Source organism: Lacerta agilis, chromosome 10 (assembly GCF_009819535.1).
Source record: "Lacerta agilis isolate rLacAgi1 chromosome 10, rLacAgi1.pri, whole genome shotgun sequence".
In the NCBI taxonomy this organism is placed as follows: Eukaryota; Metazoa; Chordata; class Lepidosauria; order Squamata; family Lacertidae; genus Lacerta; species Lacerta agilis.
The window spans coordinates 34,269,002-34,283,551 of record NC_046321.1 but is presented as its reverse complement, the minus strand read 5'-3'; the positions used below and the strand labels follow the sequence as shown (position 1 = coordinate 34,283,551).

General features: G+C 42.2%; 1 protein-coding gene across 1 annotated transcript; it reads right to left on the bottom strand.

The window, feature by feature from the left end:
• Nucleotides 1–6,491: 6,491 nt before the first annotated feature.
• NDUFA12 (NADH:ubiquinone oxidoreductase subunit A12) lies at nucleotides 6,492–12,802 on the bottom strand. Its single transcript, XM_033162387.1, has 4 exons — nucleotides 12,670–12,802; nucleotides 10,187–10,269; nucleotides 9,089–9,176; nucleotides 6,492–6,765 (listed from the first exon to the last, which is right to left on the bottom strand). Exons 1-4 carry the CDS (start codon nucleotides 12,756–12,758, stop codon nucleotides 6,585–6,587), a joined length of 441 nt encoding a protein of 146 aa, XP_033018278.1. The 5' UTR covers nucleotides 12,759–12,802; the 3' UTR covers nucleotides 6,492–6,584.
• Nucleotides 12,803–14,550: the final 1,748 nt, after the last annotated feature.

Below are 14,550 nucleotides of genomic sequence, written 5' to 3'. Positions count from 1 at the left end.
CTTTGCAAAGTGTGTTAATAGCTTCCATTTGATTTCCATGCACAAAACTATCTAAGTTCAAATCAGCTGGGAAGTTACAACCAGACAGAAAATATGACACCAATACAAACCTATCATATTACACATTCCAGGGACATTTAGAAATTTCACCAATGGGGAAAAAAGAAGATACACAAAGATGAGGGATGGAACACAGGGATTCACTACAAAGCTTGGAATCAAAGAAATGGTAAAAGGTCTTTCGGCAGTAAAATTGTATAGCAACTGTTGCCATACAATGTGCAAGTCACACCAGTAACTAATTAGACCATACTGCTATATTTATGGAAGCTATAGAAGAAGCCATTGTAATACAGTGAGGCACTTGTTAGATTGATCCAACAGTACTAAATAAAATTGAATTCTCTACTAAACTTTGGCTAAACACCCCCCCCCCCCCAAAGCAAGTATATATAGAATAGCAATCAATAGCATGCAGAAATTGAAGATAATCCCCTTTCTCTATTTCAGGTGGTGAAATGTGAAGATACAACGTGTGGTCACCAACTCCCCTCAGCCCAGCCAGCTTGGCCAGAAATGATGGGGACACTGACCAGCAACTTTTGGAGGACCACAGGTTAGCCACCCCTGTTTGAGCAGGACAAGTGGCAGGCAAGGGAGGATAGGAGTTAAATTCTGGAACTCATCCTTACTCAAAGTAAGGATGGCCTGGTTTGCAAACAGTAGCGGAGGAAGAGGAGTGCAGGGAGTACACACTGCCCCCGGCAGTGAGATCCTGGTGGGGTGCCATTGCCACGCTGGGCACCACGCCCCATTCCCTCAGGGCACGCGCCAACCCCGGCCTGCCTGCTCTTGCCCCCCCCCCCCCGGTGCTGGAGCATGAAGCTCCACCACTGCTTGCAAGTCACAGATCACTAACAGCACTGAAGCTATACTGTGACTATACTGGGCTGTTGCTTAATCATATTGCTGGAATCAGAAACAACCAGGACCAGGACAACTGGAACTGTTAACAGGCTGATCTCATACAGAGCTAGGGCACCTCAATGAATCTGTAGGTTTCATGCATAGGATTGGGCCTCACTGAAATTTGTGGAAAGTTTAATGGATTCCAGGCAGTTTAACAGATGCTGATTCTAGGCTCCGCAGCTAGGCCTATGGAGTCCAGTATGCTATACCAATCACACCTTTGGCTAAGAAGATTCAGTGTTTGCCAAGCTCAACACGTTTGGGAAGAACACAGAACAGGAGGAAGCCAATTTGCAAGTTTCCTTTCCATATATTATTTCCCCCAGTTCTTGACACATTCCTTAAATGATAACCAGGAGGGCAAAAGTATGCAGTAATCTTTAAGAATAGCAGCCATTGTGCCCCTTTGTTTTTAGAACACACTCTAGCTATGAGCATGTGATTAACTAATGCAGAACTGATATTAAGACATGTGCAACCATTTCCCCACATTTACCTTCCCCCTTCTATCAAATGCTCGCTGTCATTTACTGCTAGCACCGTACACGAGATCAGGAGGACAGAGCCACTACTCTGGCTGGCAGAATAGTGAATCTCAGTGACAACAAAATGCCACTGATACAGCCCTACTGTTCTGTTATGCAAAATGGAGAACTAGCCTCCTCTAGCCTTGACTGTGCATAGGAGGACACCCAAGTGAGTGGTATTAAAACTATATTTAATATGAGCTGATGTACTCATGTTCAGATAAATCATGTGGTTAGGTTTTGCTGTCTCTGCCTTTCAGTTTACTCACCTTTGCACTGAGCTCGTACTGCTTGGATTATCATTTTTATTTTCTAGAACAAGTTTTCAACCTTTTCAGACCTGGGACCCACGTTTAGCCCAAAAATGCATTTGGGGCGACACCTCATTCATTATTTTTATGTATTTGCAGAATGGTAATGCTGCTGTCGATATACTTTAGGTCAGCTTTCAACTCAGTGTTGTTGTTCAGTCGTTTCCGACTCTTCGTGACCCCATGGACCAGAGCACGCCAGGCATGCCTATCTTTCACTGCCTCCCGCAGTTTGGCCAAACTCATGTTAGTAGCTTCGAGAACACTGTCCAACCATCTCATCCTCTGTCGTCCCCTTCTCCTTGTGCCCTCCATCTTTCCCAACATCAGGGTCTTTTCTAGGGAGTCTTTTCTTCTCATGAGGTGGCCAAAGTACTGGAGCCTCAACTTCAGGATCTGTCCTTCCAATGAGCACTCAGGGCTAATTTATTTAAGGATGGATAAGTTTGATCTTTATGCAGTCCATGGGACTCTCAAGGGTTTCAACTCAGTAATGGGTCCCAACTAACCATTTGTAGACCAATGTTCTAGGAACCAAACTATCCCCGAATCCATTCATTGTCTTTGTTCGGAAACTCATATGAACAGTGATCTACAGAATCTGACAGCTGAATCTGACAGCATATGACAGCTAAAATTCCATGAGGTAGAGCCTTCATTTGTCTGAAGGTAATCATCCTTAAAATTCAACGAGTCAAAAAGAAATTAAGCATCATTAACTCAAAATAGATGGTGCTTTCCTTGTGCCCTACTTAGCTTCAGCTAGCTAGATGATGATTCAGTATTCCTTTACCAAGGTCTAATTCATTTGCTCTATATTTATATTTATGACATGATTGCTCTCCAGGCTGAGCATACTATAGTGAACATCTTTGCATTTTGAGAGTCAGTAGGGGCCACTGGTGCTGTGATGACTATCAGTTTGAAAGATCAAAACGCAGCTTACAGTGCAATCCTAACTATAGCTACTCAAGATTCAGGTAGGTAGCCGTGTTGGTCTGATGCAGTCGAAATAAAAAAAATTAAAAAATAGTGCAGTAGTACCTTAGAGACCAACTTAGTTCTGGGTATAAGCTTTCATGTGCATGCACACTTCTTCAGATGCTATATCTGAAGGGCATGGGTGGCGCTGTGGGTTAAACCACAGAGCCTAGGGCTTGCCGATCAGGTCGGCGGTTCGAATCCCCACAACGGGGTGAGCTCCTGTTGCTTGGTAACTCCTGCCAACCTAGCAGTTCGAAAGCACGAAGTGCAAGTAGATAAATAGGTACCGCTCTGGCGGGAAGGTAAATGGCATTTCCGTGTGCTGCTCTGGTTCGCCAGAAGCGGCTTAGTCATGCTGGCCACATGACCCGGAAGCTGTATGCCGGCTCCCTCGGCCAGTAAAGCGAGATGAGCACCGCAACCTTAGAGTCATCCGTGACTGGACCAAATGGTCAGGGGTCCCTTTACCTTTTTACCTCAAAGTTGATGATACAGGATTCTCCTTACAGAATCCTATAGGCACATTTCTCCCATTTTCTGTAGAAGTGTTTTCTGAAACCATAATCAGCAACTGAGAATTGTTTTTCAATACAAGAAGAGACTTATCAGCACTTAACTCCATTGCATGCACATACCTCCTGAATGTCAGACTGAGTGTGACAGGGAAGGAGGTCCAGAAGGCCAAGGTATGAAGACTTTTGAAGCAAATGTCATACTGCTGGTACTTTGGGATCCCGTTCAAGAGAGAAGTATATAGATGTTGAAAGTGAGGGATGGGATGCCTTCAAGAGAGCAAGGACTTCATCCTGGAAAAGGTTTTCGCTGCATCTACCTATTATGAGCGCTTTACTCAATAAAGTAATAAGACATTAAAGGGCAGTTAACGCACACATACCCTGTTTCTGTTCCGCTCTACTGCCTCTTAAGTATTCTGCTGTTCTGGGCAAACAGATGCAGAATCATTCATACCTGGTTTGTGGTGCTTAATTATACAGTGTGATTAAATGCAAACTGTGTGCAATAAATAAAGGAACATTTGGACAGAGAAAAATAAACCGTTGTTCAGTACCGCTGTGTCAACACAGATGCACAGAAAAATGGTAAAAGCTTAAACTGTAGAACAGCCCATAAAAAGGATGGATTACTGGAGCTCTTAAGCCTAGTGTGAAAAATCACCTGGGTTCCAAAGAATGTAAGTTATAGGGAAACACAAAAAATAATAGAATTTAAAAAATGTATTTAAGTGAACATTTGGGCATGCATGCACTTCCATCCAATTAATTGTGCAACTAGAGAATTGGTAGTACACAGAAGGCAAGTCAAAATCTGGAGAAAAAGTTGCAAACAGATCAGGACCATTTCAGTCATTACAGATCACTGTGGATTGGACACATGAGAATTAGATGTGCAAAACAGTTTTGAGTTCCCATTAGATGACTCATCAGTGGGAAAAGATACAAGGCTTTTAAATGACTTTAAATGTTGTCTCCCCCACCCCTGATTTCATGGCTTTTTACTGTTCCCTGCATGCCTCCCACCTCTCTTTCATCTGCTGCTATTCCTGACACTATTTGCAGAAAAAGATATCATTTCTTAGATGTGTGGAAAGAAATAGCATACTTAATATTTTAAATATTAATTATGATATCCAGAGACCTTCTTTTGGTAGCTTCCATTGGGGGTGGGGAACATGAGCACTGCTTAACTTTTATAATGTTTTGAGCCTGTAAGGCAACCTTACATCATCATCTCGTTAGAAATGTACCACAGCAGTGAGGTGTGAAAAATGGAAAGCAGGAAACCCCACATGAATTCAGTCAAGGGCCTTAGGCAAGTCAGTTTTCTCAGCTGCAGTATCAGGATAGTAATGTCCTGGTTGACATGGAATTGCCAAGGATTACTGAGATAATGTATAATAATATCCCAAGAGTGCTAGAAAATCATTATTGGTTCGATCCAGGTTTGTAATAAGCAGAGTTCTGCTGAGAGTGGAGAAAGGGAGGTCTTTTTCACCTGCTTCTCCCTCCCCTGCAAAGCTTCTGTAGAATGTTTTGAGCATATCATGAAAAATGGTTATAGGGACTCAAGGCAGGAGGAATGAGCAAAACCCTCCCCTTCTTCCTGCAGGGATCATATGCTAGATTCCAAACCCTTCTATTCACAGATGGGGCATATTTAGATCCAGCCCTATATAAAAGGAATGTATTTTTTCATTTACTTTTTATGATGGTTCAGTTACAAAGATGTCCAGGCATTTTTTCTCCAGTTAGGAGGAAAGCTGCATATCTGCTCTCACTTTGTGAGATATCCTCTCTTATGTGGTGTTCTTTCTTCATGGGATAAAGACCTCCCCTGCAGTGGAGAAATGTGATTATAGCCAAGAATTGCCTGTGCACTGGAACCACAAGATACGTTTCATCAGTTGCTGATGCCCAAGTAAGCTTGCCTTTGAAATCCCAAGGCATTGCAGCTGTTCAGTAAGGCCAGTAAAGCCAACCCCATTCCATATTTTCCTGCATTTTGAAATGTGTTCCTTGCCTCCTAGCACTGCTTTCAGTCTATTTTTTTCACCTGGATGACATGAGTTTGTGTTGAAATGTTCCTATCATTTAGCAGTAGAATCCTTGGGTTTTCCAATGAAACCTTCATACTAGCTGTGTGAGATCATCAGCACCTTAAATTACAGTAGGAGCAGTTCAAAATACTCCAGAGAGTAATTTGTAGCAGGAAAGATTTAAATAGACCTGAACTAAGTGCAGGGATAATTGTTAGCATGCACACACCTAAATAGAGAGAAGCTGTGGAGCATGGCACTGAAAACTGAACAGGATGGATGTAGGACTGAGTATACTTTTTTTTGAGTACAAAAGTTTATTACTGAATTTTAAAGGCCTGAATAAAATTACTGAATTTTAAAGGGAGCTCATGTAAGGTAAGATTCAAGGCACACCTGATTTTTAGCTTAGTTTATTAGCCACTATGGTACACCCTGGCAAAGGCCAATCATTACACTGGTCAATTTTGATGCAAAAACTACCCCAGGTTGTAAGTGGGCTATGAAAGTAGCACATGCCTAACACTTACCAGCTTCACTAACACATGCATAAGAAAAGCTGATTGCTCATAAATTTGGCAGTTTCTTCTTTTTTTACTCTCAAAGGACATTAATAATTTGCAGCAGTTCTCAATACTCTGCACTGCATTTTTATCACAGTATGAAACATTCATATGTTCCTAAGATCATCCTATCAATGATATATAGTAAGAAGCCATAGTAACAGCTTTTTTCACTCTAGAGAGTACTATTATTCAGAAATAAAACTTGTATGTTCCAAATAATGAGAGGATAATCATGGATCATTACTATCCATATTAACATAAGTTAGATAAAATAATGTGGTGGGGGGTAGGAGACTGTCAGTGGTTTAATAAACTTCTGCAGAACATAATCAGAGTGCTAGCTGTGTTAATATGTAGAAGTTAAAGGTCATCAAATTATGGCGTAAGTTGTTGCATCTGTTGAAGTGGACTTTTATCAACAAAAGCTTATGCCATAGTACATTTTCTGGTCTTAAAGATGCCGACTCTTGCTTCTACAAAAAGGTATTTCATACACAACTGCTGTCTGACAGATTATTGCATATTCTGCCATCTGCTACTCACTAGTTCTCTTCTCGTCAATATTTCTGATTTCAGAAGGTTTCTGATCAAAGACTTTTATTTTAAAAACTGAAGAAAGCTACAGTTCACATTGTAGATCTAATGCTTCGCAGATCATCATATTCCTTTCTTTTCACTTGCTAGGTGTAGAAGGTGGGACCCACTCTTGTATCTTCTTACGGGTGGTAGAAAATGGTACATACTGTCCAGGAGTACCACTTAAATTCATTTTATGATTCTCCCAAATGAATTTACGAGGCACTGGAGGGTGTGTAGTTGGAGGGTCTTCTGTCATACAGTGAAGCCAACGATGCCTTCAAGGGGAAAAACACACACACACAAACACACACATGACTGATAAATATGTTGTCCTAATAGCCCCTGAAGCATATATGCTCAGTTTCAAAAGCAAGCCATGCTTGATGGACAAAAGTTACACTGCATGAACCATTTTGAACAGCTACATTTCAAGAAGTTTAATCATGCAGATGCTGTTAGATTTATTGTTTGCAGAAGCATGTTTCCTAACTGTTTTTAAGATTTTAAGACTGTTTATTTTATTTTTAATTGTATTATTTTATCACTGATGTGTATGCTGCCCTTGACTCCTTTGGGAAGAAAAGTGAGACATAAATCTAATAAATAAATATGCCCGAAAATGATATATTTAGTATCAGAAAATTAGTATTCCACTACAGACAGGTAGGTGTTGCAAAAAAGAGTGTTGCCCCAATGGAACAAAGGCAGATGCAATCCATTTGTGTCATGGCACACAAAAGGGTGATCCAGGAGGTGCTCCTATGACTACGTGGTTGGGCCTTCTTGTTGGACTATACAAGTAGTACCAAAAAGATAGCTGCTATCATCAACTACAATTGGGTAATCACTTGCTGCTGCTGCTGCTGCTGCTGCTGGTGGTGGTGGTGGTATCTGAAGCCAAGCTCTCATTACCTCCCAGTCCAAACAGTGTATGGGTACTATCAAAAGCTGGCACCATTATGCATCCTACTGAATGCAATGAAGTTACAATAGGACTCTCTGTGAGTACTTCCGTACACAGCATTACTTGCAATAATGCATTCGTTTTCAACAGGCTCTCTTGGAAACAATCAATTTCCTAGGTTCATTTCAACTGGAGTTTAGATCTGGTTTTGGCACAGAAACTGCTTTGATCACCCTGTATGATGCCCTTTGTTGGGAGAGGGAGAGGGAGAGGGAGAGGGAGAGGGAGAGGGAGAAGGAGAAGGAGAAGGAGAGGGGGAGTAATGTGTCCCTGGTAATTCTCCTTGACCTCTCAGTGGCTTTTGATACCATTGAACATGGTAGCCTTCTGGAATGGCTGTCTGAGTTGTGGGTGGGTGGCACTGCTTTCTGGTAGTTCTGGTCATTTTCAAAGGGTGATGCTGAGGGAGTTTCGTTTGACCCTATGGAGCCTTCACTGCAGGGTTCCTCAGGGTTCAGTGTTATCCCCCATACTTTTTAACATCTACATGAAACCACTGAGTGAATTATCTGAGGTTTTGGAGTACAGTATAAGCAATATGCTGATGACACCCAGGCTCTACTTCCCCTTTACAGGGGGGTGGCAGTGGATATGCTGGACTGATGTCTTGCCTCAGTAATGGACAAAATGAGAGCCAATAAACTGAAGCTCAATACAGAGATGACTGAGGCACTGTACGCGGGTGGTTCCCTAGACCAGATGGATAGTGGGTGGCCTGCTCTTGATGTGATTACACTGAAGGAACAGAATCCACTGCTGTTGCTTGAGGCTCAGGTGGCCTCAGTGGCACGGAGTACCTTCCATCAGGTTTGGCTGGTAGCCCAGCTGCGCCCCTATCTGGACAGCCTAACTTCTGTTGTCTATACAAAATAAAAAATAAAGTACGAAAGCTCATACCAAGAACAAACTTAGCTGGTCTCTAAGGTGTTACTGGAAGGAACTTTTATTTTTTATTTTGTTTTGACTATGGTACTTTCAGTAATATTCTTTTTTCTAAAAATCAAATATCTTCTAAATGTCACTTCACAACTCTTCTACTTATTCCAGTAAGACTGTTCCAGAGAAAGTGGTACAGAGACTGATGATACTAACAGGCACAATTTAAAAACTGCCATGACCAACAGGCTAGGGCTTTGGTTGTACAATTCTTGAGCAGCACCATAGTGCAACATAATGTGTATCATTAAATTAGGTAGTACTGCAAAAGGGATGACCTAGAGACTAGCGATGACCAATCTGTGGTCTGCCAGATGTTGCAGAACGACAATCACCATTTTCCTTGAATACAGACAGGCTGGCTGAGGCTGATGGGAGTTTAGACTCCAAAAGCACCTACACATCAGCCACCCCTCACCTAAGCACATCTTCAGTTTTCAGGCAGAAAGCATGCATTTACCATAATGTCCCTTTCAAACAGAAGAGTGGTGACTGATCTATGCTCTACCCTGGAACTGGTGAAGTACTTTTGCTGGAAGAAGATTAGGGGATGATGTACTGTTAAGAGGATTAAATTTTCATTTCCTTGCTTTTGCATGTCAGCCTCAGATAAGTTGGTTCGTTTTGAGGTTAACTGTTTCACAAGGTTAATACAACATATAATCACAGAAATGCATGCAGTAAACTAGCTGGTTTACCATTCAGGGGGCACCATGCTTCCATCTATTTCCCAGAATGTGTTCTTGCCATTCATTTCATTAGTATATATAACCCACCTATGGCGACCTTAAATAGGAAGATAAGTAAACATTTACAAATTATATTCAATTGAACCAAGAAGTGAAGCATAATTTATGACATTTTATTAGTTATAAAAAGGCTGTACTCACCACCACCACACATACAATTCAAATTTTGTGAAGTTAAAATTCTGTGCTCACATTTAATTATTGTGCCTGCAAGATTCTCACATTCAACAAATACCACTTTTGGGAAAGGACTGGTTTGGCAGAAGGCATGGAAGGATTAAATTGAGGCACTGTAAGGCTTTGTTGATAAGAATCCATGTTGGGACCACCTCACATACATGTTTCTCCCCTACACAATGTAGGATGATGAAGTGTCTATGTGGTCACTTGCGAAGAGCTTAGTTTACTACAAACACGTAGACCAGAAAGGTGACGAGTATATGGTATGAAGGAAACCAAAATTATCTAATATATTTGCATCTAACAAGTTACTGTGTTATTTCCCACATCAGAATTATTTTTGTGAAGGAAAAGGGTCACACATGAAGGGACCTCAGAGAGACAAGCAGCAGATTTGGGAGAGTGCACATTAATTTCAATTAATGTAGTGTTTAATAAAAACCCTAAAAATACCATATTAGCCCATGTAACCCAATGGCGCTGCAGCCTCTCTTCCTTGCAATTTGGGTTAATTTTAGCAATCCAAGTGCTGAGACTGGAAAAGGGGTCTTAATATTCAAAGTAATGAGTATGCAAAGATGATGGTATCAAAAAGATGACCCTCACTACTACTCCCTGAACTCTATCTGCTTTCTCTGTTTCTTCACATCTGTGTACCAGTGCAAAAAGATGCTATATTTACAAGCAGGAGCATAAATCCAAGTTCCTGTAGTGACAACACCTCACTAGGACTTCTTACTGCTATATCCTCCTACTTGACACCAACAATTACTTAGAGCTGACTAAATTGTAATCACACTGAAAAGTGTAAATTAGCATAGCTTTTTCAGAAGATTAAATTCAAATTACTGAAGTATATCCACTTACCAAAAAAATATCTTTTGTCTTCATAGTATTTGTTTCCATATTTATCAACACCTACTAGTGCACCTGTCTTCAAGTCGCTGACCCTGCAGGTTTCCAAAAACAGAAGTAGTAAAATTACCCGATACTGAACAAATTTAAATATGAGGAGCTGTTGTTGCTCCATGGTGGAGCACTTTGAATGCAGAAGATCACACATTCAATCCTTGCCATTGGCAGTTAGGGTTGGGATGTAACATTGAGCTAGATGGCCCAATGGTCTCACTTTGTGGAAGGTAACTTTAGAAATTCTGTTCAGTTGTCAGTGGTCCTAGAAGTAAAGGGACCAGAAGCAATCTCAGCTTCAACTCTAATTATTAAAACTGAAAAGACAGTCATTTTGCACCTAATGAGCATGAATTATTGTATAACGTGCTTCTTGAACAATTGTGTATGGCCAGTGTTAGAAATTCCCCAGGAGTACAGAATAAGTAAAACAGGGTGGGGACATGAGGATGCATACAGACCCAAACCCAATATCCCTGGGCTGGTCTTCAGATCAGTGTAAAGGAATGAAGATGATTTTTAAGTGTGTGTACTTGAATGCCCTTAGAAATGCTCCCCACAACTGGAAACCCTGATAATCTAAGGTTCCCAGTTACAGGTAGGTAGCCGTGTTGGTCTGCCATAGGACAAACTTAGTTGGTTTCTAAGGTCCTACTGGAAGGTTTTTTATTTATTTATTTATTTATTTTGTCTAAGGTTCCCACTCACTGGAAGAGTTTCTATGTGTGATCAACCAAAGGTGATTAAAAACCCCTTTCAAGCTTTATTGATAACTTTGCAGAGCTCTGAATGTAAGACTTGTGTGCATGCTTCCCCGCCCGCCCCAATTACGGTACTAATCACCTTTTCAGGCAAATGCCTGAAAATGGTTTAGGACTGTGTTATAATTTCCAGAAAGGCAGCAGTGTTAATCTGTTGCAGCAAAAACATCTAAGAATTTTGTGAAACCTTGAAAACGAACAAATGTACCAGTATGATGGCATAAGCATTCATGAACTACAGCATGGGCTTAGCCAGGATTTTTGTTGGGGGGGGCAGAACCTCAGTTAGCTATGTATTCTTATTTATTTTTATTGATTTAGGGGGACAGCTGCCCCTCCCTGCCCCACCTTGGCTACACCCATGGACTACTGTCCGCTTCATAAAATGCACATGACAGACTGTAATCTGAGAAAGCGATTGCCGTAAGACTCTTGTAGGAATATATACAAAATTAAGAAAACTAATTATTAAAAGTTATGTATGGAATCCTGCAAGCTTTTTCTGACTATGTATGTATAAATAATTTGTATACTTAGTTGGTCTCTAAGGTGCTACTGGAAGGATTTTTTTATTTTTTATTATGTATAATTGAACTTTTCCTCAGCTGTTTTACTCTTGTTGTCTCCAGAAGCATGATAGACTAAGAATGATAACCACCCAGTTTCTTTATTCCTTTAGTGTTTTGTTATGCATGCAGTTATAGGGATGTGGGTGGCGCTGTGGGTTAAACCACAGAGCCTAGAGCTCGCCGATCAGAAGGTCGGCAGTTCGAATCCCCGCAACAGGGTGAGCTCCTGTTGCTCGGTCCCTGCTCCTGCCATCTTAGCAGTTCAAAAGCCCATCAAAGTGCAAGTAGATAAATAGGTACCGCTCAGGCGGGAAGGTAATTGGCGTTTCCGTGCACTGCTCTGGTTCGCCAGAAGTGGTTTAGTCATGCTGGCCACATGACCTGGAAGCTGTACGCCGGCTCCCTCGGCCAGTAAAGTGAGATGAGCGCTGCAACCCCAGGGTTGTCTGTGACTGGACCTAATGCAAGCAGTTTTTTTTTTAAATTGCCTGGAATTTTAACTTTATTTTAAAATTAAAGCCTATGATAGAAAGAGAGAGCTAAGATGTTCTGCCTCACAGGGTAGTTGTGGTAGGGAAGGGGAAAAACAGAGCAAGATAAACAAATATCCCCAACTTTTTGGCTTGAAAACTGCCCAGCAAGACATCTACAGAATTTCCTTCCAAGCAAACAAGTTTACCAACTGGATGCAGGGCATTTTCCACACCAAGGACGACTTCATTGGTTTAGTATGAACTCAAGTGTCAAAACAGCCCAGAGAAAGAAAGTCCGCTTATCTAGCCAATAACAAGCTTTCCAATCCGGACAGCCCTCCCTTCCCTTTCCCGAAATGACCGGGAGGCGCAAGCCTTGAAATGACCCCGCTTCAGAAAAGGTCCCCCAATTCCACCTTTATACCCTCGACGGAGTTTGGGCTGCCTGCTCGTCTCTTCGGATCCGGGAAGGTCTAGAGAAGCGGAGGAGACCCATTTCCACGCCAACCAGAGACTGCGACCTCCTCCTCTCCCTCCTGCCCATTACCAAGGTGACCCTCGAGCGCAAGCAGCCGCTCCTCTCCTAGCCTGCCGTCGCAAGCAGACGCGCATGGCGTAGTGCCCGAGCCATTTTTTACCTCAGCAGCTGAAACATGGCCCCGCGAATGCCGCCGTGACCCCCGAGCTGCTGCAGCGCCCTCCTCATCACCTGCAGGTACTCCGCCATCTTCCCGGAGGCCTAGAGCGGCGCGGCACCTCCGTCCCTCCGCCGCAGGACGGCGCCTGCGCAGCCGCGGGAGCAGGCTCCGCCTCCTCTGACTCCAGTTCCAGAAAAGCAGATGCAACTCGCGAAGGAAGAGGCGGGCTGCAGAGAGAGCCTGAATCCCCCGCAGGTGGCAAGGCGGCGGCCGTTTCTTGGTCTCAGGGAATTCATCGCCGGTATGTTGTGCTTACTGAGAAGTGCATCCTACCAAGCTCAATGGTAATGGCTCCCAGGTAGTGCCGGATTTACGTATAAGCTAAACAAGCTATATAGCTTAGGGCCCCACTCTCTTGGGGGTCCCCAAAATTATCATTCTTTGTAAATTGTGTTTCTAAAGGAACTTTTGTTATTGCCAAATTCCAATGTGTTTGCATTCAGTTTGTTATGAATAAAAAATCATGTTAAGTTAGAGCTTAATAATTATTTCACTATTAATATACTTCTTCTTAATTGTATTTCAGTTCAACAATAACTTTGATAAAATACATATTTTGTTATGTGCAAAATAGCTTTAGATACCTATTAGGTCCATAAATTACCATATAGCATATATTCAAAACAAAAAACAGCAACAATTTGTTGTTGACAAAGGACAGCTGGCCATATAAAGGGCCCCATTACCTTCAGTAGCTTAGGACCTCATCAAACCTAAATCTGGCCCTGCTCCCCGGTAAATGTGTGTGTGTGTGTGTGTGTGTGTGTGTGTATGACAGTGCATTTTGTCTGAGGGGACGCAGGGGGGCACATACCACTAAACATTTTGTGAATCTAAATTTGGCCTCATTGTGGGGCACTATTTCAATATGAGTAGGAAAATGAGAGTACTCCTAAACGTTTTTTAAAAAGAAAAAAAGCACTGTGTATATCTGTATATTTACACACAGACACACAAATAACTCAGGGGGACTCCCTTCTAAGTAAACATGCATTTGTCTGGGTTGCAGACTGTATTCAAAACTGAAAAACCCCACAGGTACATTAAGTAGAATAGAAGCACTGCCACCTGACCCCACCCCCACTCACCATGCCCCCCCACCTCTTTCCCCCTTTCTTCTTAATGTTACACTAATGTCTCAACAAATGAAACTGTTCTGTGGAAAGTATAACTTGAAAAAGAGACATTGCACATACTTTTTCTAAACCAAGAAATGTTTTAAAGGGGGGGGGGAGAATGAAAGTTAACTTCAACGATATAGACTGCACTCACACTTTCCAAGATGCTCACCTGGCACAAATGAGTTCAAACCTTGCCTTTCTGTTGAAATACAACTATTTAAAGCATTGGTTCCCAACCTTTTTTTGGCCATGCCCCACCGAAGCGTCTCTAAAATCCTGATGCGCCCCCCCCCATGACATATAATTCTTATTATTCAAAAAGTGAACTCCTATTCACGTGGAGGAAGACTAGAAGGCCATAACTGTTAATAAGTCATTCTCAAATTGCCCCCCTTAAAAATCAAATTGCCCCGCTGTGGAGTGTGTGTCCCACGTTGGGAACCAAGGATTTAGAAGATTGTGGGGAGGGAACCCCCACTGTATTTTTATGTCAGTGTCAACAGATAGCCTAAGAGAAGAGAAAAAGGGTTGAGATTGTTGCAAGTGGTGGTGGGGAGATGCTACACAGACATGCTGAAGGCGTATAAGGAAGCCTAAGACAGATTCATGGGACTCTCGCGTCACTGGAGGGTGGAGGACCTGCTCTTCAAGTGACATGTAAGTGACATGAGAGGCGTGTGTAAAGTTTTCCTCCTCTCGT